We start from the raw sequence: 13,411 nt of genomic DNA, 5'->3' as shown, positions 1-13,411 counted from the left end.
ACTGCATACCTCAGTGCACTTTTGCTTCCATTTTTCCCTGTTGGTGCTAAAGTTGGTGCTCAGTGCTTTATAGTGGTTGTTTCTCTGCAATGCGTTCTAATTATTATTTATTCTTATTAAAAAGAAGTTCCACATAAATAAGATCATGCTGAGGTGATTTTATTTCACTTCTGCATAAAACACAATCTTAGGCAATTTCTCTCAATATCAGTTGAGTCTTTGTTTTGCCTCTCCTCTCAACAGAGATAGCAGTCAAGAGCACAAGCTCTCAATATACACTCACACTTTACAACATACATACATATGAGATGTAAAGTATATCACAGATTGCAAATAGTAATATAGTAATGATTTGATTTTTTTTTTATTTTAAACATGCTCATTTTGGTAACGAAAATGAGAAATCTTCTCTTCCTTCATAGTTCTAGCCAATTGGTAGTAAATGCATACACACTTAAGTCTCGAAGCTTACGGGCACCATCTTGTGCAACTAGCCCATGCTATTCTTAAATGATTCATTCGTGTTAAGTCTTCTTCAAAACACTTGACAACCACCCTGGCTCTCTTCAACCCTTTTTTTGATTAAGATCTGGACAAAGAAAATAAAAATGTTGGCAGCTTTATTGCACATTGTTCTAGCTTGTGTGGGCACAGATACAGTGTGAAGCCTTCGGCGACATTAGCTGTATCAGCCATATTTTCTGATTCCATCATAAATGACACACAAATGGATTTCCTTTAACATTTTCTGTCTGAACACCCGACCATTTCTGCATGACCTCTGTTTCCAGCACGACTGCATATTTAATGAATATTGATGTAAATCGATAGAACACTCGCTCCTCCCTGTCTTTCTGTCTCAGAGTTGGGCTGGCAGAAATGTCAAGGTTCCTCTTCTGCCCTTGAAATGCCCATGAAAATCATCCTTTTTGTATAAGCCTCCTAATTATGTTGTACATTTTACATAGAAAGTGTATCAAAACACATTTTATACATTTATGATTTAAAAAAAATATGTTTTAAATAAATTTTTATATTTGTATGAATGAAATCATATAGATCAAAGACAAGCTATGCAAATTTGTTGACTGCATCAAATTACATTTGGAAGTGATTTTATATAAAAAGAAAGCATGTTAAAGTCAAGTTAAGTTCCTACATTAGTATTTCAAATTACTTTTGCAAAATTACAGTGCCAAATGATGGGTTAAATGAGGTTTCATCAATATTACCTATTAGACATGTAGAAATGAAACAACAAACTTCCTTTGTATTATTTTTACTTTACCTGAAGTAATTAAAACATATCAACGAAAAAAGGTAATAACAAAACGCTTTATTGAATTTTAAACTATTAAAATATAGTTGATTAAAAAATAAATATATCCTATTAATTTAATAAATATTGACAAAATATAGATAACATACACACAATGTTTTTTTTTTTATTATAGTAAATTTTTTTTCAAATGATTATTCTTATAATTTAGGTTAAACCAAACTATTGATATATTGAATGAAACTTCTTTCAGTAAATCATGGTAAAAATGTGTGAAAAATATGGTTGATGCATGAAACCCTTTATTGTCTCTGACAATAAACACATAAGTATTTAATTATTATTATTTTATTAATATTATTATAATTATTATAATAATAATTATTATTATTATAAAAACATAATATATTATGTTATATTATATAATTATTAAACATTATTTAAAGAGTTCACATTTAGCTGGTGATTGATTATAAAGTGTGTCTGGCATGTTGTCCCGGGAGAGAGCCCTGAGCTCATAAGATCCTCAAGCCTGGGGCTCCCTCCCATTGCAGGGCAAGAGGGGAGTTGAAGCTCAGGTGGATCTCAAAAACTCCCCTGCTTTTGTAACTAATAAACAAATAGGGAATTCTTTGAAGAGATAACTACTTACTAGTAGCACGTCTATGGTACCGATTTGGATTAGTAAATTAACTTAAGTTGCATGTTTTTGGACGGTGGGAAGAAACCGGGGGCCCCGGGGGAAACCCTCGCGAGCACAGGGAGAACATGTAAAGTCCAAACAGAAATGTGCCTGGCTTGGTAAGGACTAGAACCAGTGAAGTTTCTTGCTGTGAGGCATCAGTGTTAACCACAGGGCCACTGTACCACCCATCTAGGAAAGAAAGGCGGGGTTTTTAAAAACAAGAAGGCTGTAGAATGGAACATATTATTATTTATAATTAGCTATTTATGGTGACTTAGGAATCATCTGATTGGTAAATCATGAATTGGCTAATGCAGGACCAGCTGTGTACAATCGTGTTATCCTCTCAAAATTAGTTTAGTAATAAACTTCACATATTTACATCCCTTAAACGTTTCAGTCAAACTGAAATAGATTGGTGCCCCAAATTTCCTCATACCAAAATTTGTAAAAAAAAAAAAAAAAAAAAAAAAAGTTCACACCTGTCAAATATGGCTCCTACTCCGGCACTGTGGGCGCTGTTTCGGTGCACATGTAATCCTGTGGCCAACAGTATTCCATCTTTCACTGCTATGGATCGGTGCGAAAATGACGCAATGAGGAGCTCATTCCATCCTGAAAGAGACGGACAAAATCACCATACCTCATTGCACACAGTGAGGGGGAATTAAGCAAGCATGTGAGTGACAGGGCTCCTTTAACTAGTCTGCCTAGCAACTACCCCTCATTTCCCCAGAGTTGAGCTTGAGAAAAACTGAGATGCTTTCATCTGTGAGACAGCAGAACTAAAGTGGTTATTTATAGAAAACCTGAGAGCTCGCCGAGAAGGCCCTCTCCAAATGCTCTTCAGCTTCTTCTGAGAACATCAGAACGATTCGCTAATACAATGAGCCATGCAGGAAATTAAAAGCAAAATTGTTTGTTTGTAAAATGCTGGTCTACAGAGCATCTTTCTTTCTGAGTCATACTTGGTCAACTTCTAAGAAACTCACTTATAAATCTGACCTTGTAAATATAAACTGTTGTGTCAGAACTTTCTTTTCTAGTGTGTTTCTGTAACTAGTAAGGACACAACGCTCCTTATAATAGTGACCATGCATGGACACTATATTTTACATTTTTAAGTCCACATCCTCATCCCACACCAGTGTGGGCATGGGCCGGTATTTGATTCTGACGGTAGGATAGGCTTGGATAGAAATATCACAGTTTCACGATATTGTGATTACTGCTCTAAAATAAGTTCTTTTTAAATGTCTGGGTAAAAAAAACTAAAACTTTTTCCCTTTTGAACACAATATATTTTATTTTGAGAAACATTTTAAATATTTTGGAGCAGTAAACATGTCAGACTAAATAATTCAAATCAATCACTGACTTCTGCTGTCTTCATTAGTTTAAAAAAAGATTTCTTTACAATTTAAAACGACATCTTTTGATACCTTTTCTGATGGAGATACTGTTGTCCTAAAAAAACTAAAAATAATAAAAATAAAAAAATAAATAATAATAATAATAATAATAAACAATAAATGTTGGTGGTTTTAAAATCTTGACTTTTCCGAACCACAGTATACCTTGAAAATGATTATTGTCCCATGTCTACAGCAGTCATGTTAATCACTTAAACAAACAATATGTCAAAACCATATAAATTTCCAATAAGTGAGCTGGGGTTTTAGGGATAACTGTATTCACAGGCAAAACATTAAGGGTGCTTTCACACTAGCACTTTTGGCCGGCACCTGAGTTTGTTAGACATCAGGTTCTGTACGTTAAGCTAGTGTGAAAGTTGTCTTCTGAACTCGGGTGCGCATCCGTGAACTGTACCCAAGTCTGCCTGAAAGAGGTGGTCTGGTGGGCATTCGAACTTATGTACGGTCCAGGCAACTGAACCAAGTGTAAAAAACACCATAAGAAGCCATAAAACAACTGTTTGTGTGTATTACGCACCATTTGATTAACAAATAAGGTTATATTAGCAAATAAGTTAAATAAATGCAAAAACAGAAGCTCAGAACTTGTGACATATCTGTTTTTATAAGTAAATAATTTAGGTAAGGATGCCCCAAAATTGTATTTCTGTTTTCGTTCAAAAGTGGAAAATGAGTTATTAATAATAATTAGCCAAACAAAGGGCTATGCTACACCACTACGCAATGCTACAGTGTTCAGTGCGCTGGTTTTACTCCAGCGCTAGTCACTACATAGTCTCAAGTGGCTTTCGCACTGGATGTGAAAAGTTCACTGTCAACTAGCTGGCAAGTGTGCCACAGTCACAGTTCAAAATTGCTCAACAATCCATCAACCCATTTGCTGGTAAAACGGCACATCTTGACTCACTGTCGATAAAATGCTACAGGTAATAAAAAATGGTTATTATTATATTAACTGTATTTTAAATTAGCACATTTAAGTAGTTTTAATGGAAAGTCCTTTAAAATTACTTTATAATATTTAATAAAATAATAAATAATTATTACAAAGTATTTGCAGTTTTGGTTTTTGCCAAGTGCATCAACAATTTCTGATTTAGGTTTTGGCCCAGAATATTTATTGCAGTGCATACAGTAACTACATTTTGTTCATATACACTTTTAGAACCTAGAAGCTCTTTGTAAGGACAATCTTTATTTTCTTGCAATTATAAATTTATTTCGGAGTGACATTAAATAGGGAGATTTGTGCATTATAGAGTTCAAATATACATGTGAATTAGAGCTGAACAATGTTGGAAAAATCTGACATTGCAATATTTAGTTTTTTTGCGATATATATATTGTATGAATACAATTTCAACAGATTGCAAGCAAGACTAATTACAATCTAGCAACAAAAATAAATGGTTTCCGGGGAGTACAAAAATTGAATGAAGTGTAAAATAAAACTGTATAGAATTTATCGAAGTAATTCAGCAAAATGATTCTTCATTGACGTTACAAATGTTGTACATTTTTGTGCACAAATGCTTTAAACGCTCTTGAAATGTGTTTAAAATGCATACAAATGATAAAGTTTCCCTCTGTTATGGTTATACTATTCTAAATTGTTGATCAACTTTAAACCCAACTCAACAATGCATATCCTGTGATGTGACTATTTCAGACACACATACTTTGATACAGATACTGAAACCATATAATGTGCAGCCCTAATGTGAAACTTAGCATTTTCTAGGTTTTGAAATACCTTAAATAATAATAATAGCTGCATTACTTTAATATCAACACTCCTGCTTCTGAGTTTTACATATAAATGAACTGGTCCTGTTTCTAGCTGAGCAGGCTGTCTTATAGGAGTGCATCTGTCTGTTTGTGCTCTTAAACTCACCTGCTCGTAGTAGAATGACCTGGTCGTCAAGCGGGAGCTCAGAAAAGTGTGGAATCCTCTTCGCCCACTCCACCAGAGTAAAGAGCTGCTTGTCTGCGGCCTGACAAATGTTGGTGACTGGATCGTTGGGCTGTTGAAGAAAACAAGAACACAGCTGTTATACATGCTCTCAGTCCAAACATCTAGCAAGTCTGAACACATTGTTGTTTTGAAATGTGTAAGAGAACAGTCCAAGTGCACACTATAATAACTTGTGGCTTTCACTCCGGGCAATTACAGAAACTCCGTTATTAGACCTCATCATCAGGTTGGCTCCCAATGAAAATTAAATTCCTAATTAATTTAGACCTCTAAAATAGTATTCATAGAACCAAAACTATTCACAGTCCTTACTATGTGAACACACCTAAATCTGGGTACTAGTTTTAGGAAGTTTGTAAGATTTCCCGAGGAGCAAAAGCACCCTGTAGTCAGCTTTAGCATAATCTGTTTTTGTCTCCATTGAGTTTTGCGTTCAGGTCAACTTCTAGGCCATGGTTAGTTAAAGTTTACTAAACTGTTGACAAGTTTATAGCTGGCTGAATTATAACCCAGAGAAAGACATCTGAGAGCAACCTTATCACCATCTTGAACACTTGAGGTTTGATTAGCCCCACACAAAAGCGAACAGGAAGGCAAAACAAACAGTGTTTTTGCCCCGGCCTGTCGAGGAAATACCTGCAGAGCTCTGGTGCTAAAAAATGACTCTTTTCCAAGCAGGCGTTTCCTGCAGGAAGCTCCCTAGAATGAATTTCACTTTGACATATTTGCTCGTTTCCAAACATTTACAGAATAGCGCTAAACATTTAAAGGAGCCAGAGAAGGACGTGTAATTAACTGTCAGACAATGTGTTGTGTTCAAAGCACGGATGCATTGTTCTTGGAAATGCTTTTGTGTGGAACGTCACATGAGGGGGAGAGTGTGCTTTAAACAGCTCCTGGAGATGTGAGTCTATTAGCATGTCTCAATGCGTAATGCTCCGACTCCATCAAAGGGACAGGACAAATGAGAGAAAACTGATAAATGGCCTGGATGATTCCAGCTTCACGTCGTGTGACGCCAGGGGATGGACAGATATGCAGCTTTGTTTTATTAGATGAAAGAGCGAGTCTGTGGAGTTCAGGAGAGAGAGGGAGAATGAACTCAGGGAAGCAGCAGGAGTATGTTTTATGAAAGGATGAGGACAAATAGACACTGAGAACTGTTTTTCAACTTGAGTGTCAAAAAGGAGAATTATTAGAAAACATCAACAGTTCATTGCTATGGGTGAAAGGACAAATAGTTTTTAAGAAAACAAACAGAGGGGGAGAACAATCTAATTCGTATTTATCGAAATTATGGGTGGGAGGGGGTGTGCATTCCTGGAAAATCTTGACCTCACTTTGGCAGCCTGCTGGATTCATTTGGTGCAATGCAGGATGTTTATTAATAGGTTTGACACAATGACACCAAAATTATGAGTCAAGATCTTTGGAGATGGTCAATATTTCAGCCACAGTCACTGAAGCAGTCCCATATAACAGTCCATTAAGTAACAAATTCACTCAGTTAACACTTATAATACTTTGGAGGCTGGAAAGATGAGCATATTTAAAAATACACCTTTCACCATCACCCCCCTAAAAAATTATAATGATTTAAAAATCTAAAAATATAATGATTAAAAAAAAAAAATCATCCGGTCATTTCAGATATTATTTAACAACATATTTAACAACAAACTTGCCAATTTACTACATGCCAATTTGTACATAACAGCTGCACATATAACATTGTATATAGCAATATACCTGTACACTTGTCAATTTGCATATTTGCATTCACTACTTACTTCTATTTATTAATATATCTATTATCTGTTTTTTGTCCTGTCTCTGTAATTCTGTTGCACTGTAGAAGTCACGAAAACAAATGTATGTGTGAACATACCTGGCAATAAAGCTCTTTCTGATTCTGATATGGCTGTTGATAACATTAGATGTCAGAAATACATATAAACTTAAAAATCTATAAAGATATTTCAGTGTCAAAACACTTACTTACATCTAATACACTTAATTACTTCATTTATTATTTTCCACAATATGCTGTAAATTGCTTTGGATAAAGGTGTCTGCTAAATTAATATATGCAGTTATGTACATGTTTTATAAATTTGGGCTACACATTTTATCAGTTTTGGGTAAGTTACTTTAAAAACGTAATAGGTTACAAATTACCAACTACTACAGGAAAATTGTAATCTGATTACACTACTAATGTAATGTACAATGTAATCAGATTACTACTTAATTTACTTTGAAGTTACTTTTAAAACATAGAAAAAAGTATACCTATAAAAATACAAAATAAACAGCAGCTCTTTCAGTAATATAATATTCACTGAAAAACATTACAATGGGTTGATCACAACAGCTTGACATATTCAAAAAATAAAAAAAAAAACTCACCCAAAACCAAAATTCTATAATTTTATAAATAATCACTATCATTCACTTGTTCCAAACCTGTTTGTTTTTTTTTTTTTACATAAAAGAAGACATGAAGAAAACTGGATACATGTAACCACTGACATCCATAGCATGAAAAAGCACTGCAGTGTTTGGGTGTTTGGCTGAGGTAATTAGTCTACTGAAATGTGTATATGCCATGCAAAGCATGAAGCTGGCCAATTTTTGTCACGTGACTCGCAGTTTTCAACTGGTGCACCTGAAATATATGCGATTCAGATATGTGTGCGCAAGCCAATGTGCCTACATTAGAAATAATGAACTTGTGCGCGCAAAAGACGCAATATGTGAACCGCCCCATAAGCAGCTAAACTTCTCTTCACATTCAGATGATACCTTCACTCCCAATCCTGCACAAAACTTCTATTTAGCCTGTTTAGGCTGTAAGGCCTCAGTGTTTTGGGGTGTTTTATTGTCATAGCATGATTTCTATTCAAGTGCTTGAACAAGTTGCTGGTTGAGTTAAAAGCAGTCGAAATTTCTTTCGAGACTAGACATGAACTGCATTTTACATTAATATTTTTGTTTTTATGCTCAATGAAATGAAAAAAATGTCTATGTTTCATTTCAGCATCCATCCTCCACCAGTTTAAAAGAGCATGCTTGTTAATTGACGATGCAATTGAAAACGTTATCTAAAGCATTTTTTTCTTTTACAACTAGATTTGTAACAAACATAATGCACTTGCATTGACTTTAGTAACTGTAATAAAATGACACAAAATTAAAATGTATTTCGTTACATTACTACATTCCTCAAAAATGTAATTAGAATACAGTAACGCGTTACTGTGAAACACATTACACCCAACTCTGCATCTTATGTTGTATATGAAAATTAATTAAATTCCAATACATGTAATACTGGTAAATTAAATGAAATATTGTGCAATTTGAAACAATGATAGATTTAAATATATAATGCAACTACTAAACAAAGTGGCAAATGATGTAAAACTGATCAGATTGCTGAACAGAAAATAATTTTAGCTGAAAATCAGGGTTAAAATTACATATGTAAACACACTTTTGCATAAACAGACAGCAACAAACAGTGATGAACAAAATGAATGCCAAATAAACATCAAAAATAAAGAAAACTGTTTTTTTTAGACTTTAAAATGTAAACCCTGAGCAGAATATTTACAGTTAAAACAATTCAAAACAACCCCTATATAAATCAGTTGTTTATTAGATTTTTTATTTAGTTAATTATTAGATTTGCATGTTGCCTCTGTTTTGCTCTGTGTATGTATTGGCATTTGTGGCGTTGTGGCCATTATTACAAGCAAGAAACAACTCCACACTTGGGGAAATGACTGATGATAGAAAAACAGCGGGCTCTTCCGTGACTTTTACATCGGGACACAGGAACTCTCAGGAGAATCTTGTGAAAGTGTTGAACGTTTCCCCTCTCCGGTATTTAGGAGTCTGTTTAAAACTGCACTGACAACAGCAGCAGATCAAAGGCAGAAGCTGGAGATGGCAAACTGTTAGCCATCTCTCAGCTTATGAATATTTCTGTGGCGGATCGCATATGCAGACGATCCTCCTCGGTGCAACACTTTCTGCCATGTTCTTTAACAAATACATAAACAAACAGATCATTAATTCACAAAACAACAATATAAAGGAGAGAGAAGTGCTGGAGAGAACCTCTGACGCTCCTCGGCAGAATACAAGTCCCTGAGTTCTCGTTAAACATGGTAACGCTCATGAATGATGAATAGCTTCTCTCTGTTTACAATGACCTCATTTCGTCTACAAAAACAACCAAAAACGACCAAAAATACGTAAAAAGTGCAGAAACAAATGTTTCTATTCAAAAGAAACCAAAAAGAGCTACAAAAGATTGATCAAAATAAACACACACCCAAAAGTATTTCTTCAATTCTTCAAAATATCTTAAAAAGTCACACAGAAATTTGAATTAATTAATATGCATAAAATACTATAATAAAATACTGCTGCAAGCAGCAACTACCAGGGTTCAATAATAAAATTATATAATTAATATAATTAACATTAAATTAAGTACAATTAAAATATAATTAATTATAATTATTTTAGCCATGCAGGTACAGTGAATTGACATATTTTGCAGGGTTATGTGCAATCACATTTACGTGTATTTTTTAATAATTACAATAATTGATCAATTACAGGCATTTTCCAAACGACACTATTATAGCAATTCAAAGGGGAAAGCTGAACTTTTATTTTGATATTTATTGACCTAGAGAGTCTAGATCAGGGATGGGCAAACTTGATCCTCGAGGGCCGGTGTCCCTGCAGAGTTTTGTTCCAACACTAGTCTAGCACACGAACATGCTAATCAGTGTCTTTAAGATCACAAGAAATCTATAAGGAGGTGTGTTTGATTAGGGTTAGAGCTAAACTGTGCAGGACAAGGCCCTTCAGGACCGAGTTTGCCCACCTCTGGTCTAGTTAGTTGTGCTGCAGTAGATTTAAAGAGGTTGAGTGTCAAATTAAATTAAATTCAATACAATACAATACAATACAATCCTATATATATATATATATATATATATATATATATATATATATATATATATATATATATATATATATATATGTGTGTGTGTGTGTGTGTGTGTGTGTGTGTGTGTGTGTGTGTGTGTGTGTGTGTGTGTGTTAGTTTTTTTAAACAATTTTTTTCCCAAAGCATCTTTACAAAAGTAAACATTTACATCACAATCTAAAGTAAAAAGTGTTAAGGTGTTTAGTATATTGTACAGAATGTTGCACAGTATACAGCAGTTTATACACTTGTAAAATGCTGTATGTTGGCTCACTTTTCGCCCACTTTGGCTCTGGTCAGGCAAAATACCTAGGCAAGTTCGCAAAAGTAGGTTTTTAAAAAAATCCTAATATTTGAAAATTTCTCCAGGGTAGCGGATGGGTTCGATGTAAGGCAAGAAGTTTAGTTATGAGTAGGAATGCTCTGATTTACCAGTCAGAGATCGGTATCAGCCAATAATCACATTTCATGACTCAATCGGTACTCACTAATCTGGCCGATCTCTTTTGCCAATCTTTTTGCATATCAGAACTGAAAGTTCTGTGTTTTTAACAATATTGCAAATTTAAATAAACCTGGCAGGAAATATTGGGGAAATAAATAAATTAATTAATTTAAAAAATACAATAATAGTTAAAAATAATAATAATAGTAAAAAAACAATAGTTAATGGACCTATTTGCTTTCAGTAAAGAAGTAATGGATTTATAGGTGTGCATTTTAACTTCTTATGCCTCAAATATGCACTCCAAACTTCACTGAGACATGTTGGATTCTTCTTCCATCATTTGCAATGTTTCCATATTGCTTTGCTAATGATTTTTCTTACCAATTTTTTGCATGTTTTTTATCTATTATTTTCTGTAAAGCTGCTTCTGACCATGACATGTACACACTAAATGGTTACCAGAGACATGTTTAAAGGAATTATATGCTACATCTTTAATTTTCTCACTTAGGTAAGGCGAGAAGCATCATACTTAGAGGAAAAATGTGTTTTATGCATTATAAAGCTTGAAGCATCAGAACCGGTACTTGGTATAGGCCGATTACCATGGTAAGGAATTTGTACTTTGTATCGGCTGCAAAAATCCTGATCGAAGCATCCCTAGTTATGAGTGATTCTGTGTTCATGGCCACTGTATCACAACCATCAGGATAAACAGATGAGGTTCATTGACATGGCAGATGACAATGGTCCATACCATCTGGCAACGTTTCAAATCTCAACAACTTAAGGTTTGGTCTTAAGTCAAAAGGTAAATATTTATTTGTCTCTCCCATTTATTAAAATACATTTCTTTTTTTTTATTTTTAGGGTTTTTTCAACTTTAATTGGAAAGAACAGTGGAAGTTACACACAGGAAGGTATTGGGAAAAGAGAGAGGGTAAGGATCTGCAAAGGACCTCGAGCTGGAAATCGAACACGGGTCGCCGTGAGCACCATTGGTGCTATATGTCAGCGCACCTAACACTACGATATTTGCACCGACATTAAAATACATTTCTAAATATAATGTAATATTAATAAATACAATTAGAATGTACAAATATGTAACTGTGTACACACCAATTAGTATTTTAATGGAAATTAAAACTGTATTATTTTAAACAAATTATTTTAATTCCTCAAACAAATATTATTTATAATCTAACTATACTGAAAAATAAACTGAAAAAACAAAATGACAAAAAAAACTAAAAGAACTATAGGCAAGTTATGGCAGGCTTTGAATTGCAAGATGAAAACCGAGAGTTACCCCTTAAAGGATGATCTAGATTGAAATGTCTCCAAGTAGCATAAAATAAGCAATTGATGCAGGAGATAAAAAAAATGTCCATGAATGATTGGTTTAGTGTGAAAGCAGCTAGCCATATGATTTGCTTGTGTTCGGTCGGCGCGGGGCGAATGCTTGCCGGAGGCCACAAATGATGACGACTTTATAATATTCGAGGAGACGCTTTGATAAAACTCTCTTCATGACCATCACAAAACAACGGCTGTTTTTGTTCCTGCTGAATGGAAAGCATTGGGCCTGCATTATTCACAGCGGATCCTGGGCTAGCAGAAACGCCATGCTTGCATATCGCTCTATTAAATTTTTATCACTCGAGGAGGAGAGATGAGAGACATTTAAATTTTTCATTGTCTGCTTAAACTATATTATTGTTGCGTGACAACAGAGAAGAAAAAAAGCTGTCTGGGTTTATAGTGGTGCATGACGAGCGAGACGTCTGCAAACTCGCATGCATGTCTCAAAAACACCTCTGTGTGTGTCAAAGTTACTGAAACTAGGCTAGTGTTGCACAACATATCAGAATCCGTTATTTTAGCGTCACAGGGTGGCTATCATAGTTTATTGAATTCAGTGTAATTATTTTGTGCAACTTTGTTGCGTTTTTGTCAAATTAAATTAATTTTAGGGTTTTTTATGTTGCACGTATGTTGTATAAGTTGATGGTTCATTCCACTGTGGTGACCCCTGATGAATAAAGGGACTAAGCCAAAAAAAACCAGAATGAATATTATTAACAGTTAGACTCCACTGAAAACCATAAAGCATTGTTTGTTTAATTTTTATTGTTAGAATAGTATGTTTTATCCTGATCTCTTGTTTTCATGCTTTATTTTATTTTACTATAATTGTGAAGCTTTTTTTACAGATGCACTCCACTACAAATCCTTCCAATCAATATAAAATTAGGAATTATTTCCAAATGAGGTCATTTTGTGAAATCATATTTATACCACAAAAAAAAATCACAGAAAAAAATGTTATTTGAATCATGGTCAGTATGTTTAAATATCACTGCATTCTTCTTAGAAAATAAACAGACTCTCCACCAGAACATCAAAGGTGTTTACATGCGAAACAATTCATTTCTCCTCATTTTTAAATGTAAAGCAGTTTATATAATCCTCAATCAGACTATTATGCATAATCAGTGCATGATGAATAAACTCAATGTTGTTTAAAGGCATACAGTAGTTCATCCAAAATTTTTAATTCCTCCACTTTCTCCA

The 13,411-nt window shown here is 34.2% G+C and overlaps 1 protein-coding gene across 11 annotated transcripts in view; it reads right to left on the bottom strand.

Annotated features, from left to right (window-relative positions):
* Positions 1–13,411, bottom strand: part of rxraa (retinoid X receptor, alpha a) — a 346,336-nt gene that overhangs the window by 9,528 nt on the left and 323,397 nt on the right. For 9 of the 11 annotated variants that reach the window (XR_015519605.1, XR_015519606.1, XM_087299853.1 and 6 more), the window contains 2 exons: positions 5,295–5,424; positions 2,447–2,579 (listed from right to left, as the gene is read on the bottom strand). Coding sequence is in view for 8 of the 11 variants with exons in the window: in XM_087299853.1 (XP_087155979.1) it covers positions 2,447–2,579; positions 5,295–5,424 (263 nt within the window). In the remaining 3 variants the exon portion in view is untranslated. Of the gene's footprint in view, positions 1–1,931; positions 2,154–2,446; positions 2,580–5,294; positions 5,425–13,411 lie in introns of those variants that run through there. The other 2 variants (XR_015519607.1, XM_087299859.1) reach the window with 2 other exon arrangements.

This window comes from Danio rerio, chromosome 21 (assembly GCF_052040795.2).
Source record: "Danio rerio strain M-AB ecotype USA chromosome 21, GRCz13ab, whole genome shotgun sequence".
Classification (NCBI taxonomy): Eukaryota; Metazoa; Chordata; class Actinopteri; order Cypriniformes; family Danionidae; genus Danio; species Danio rerio.
This window is presented reverse-complemented; position numbering and strand designations above follow the sequence as displayed.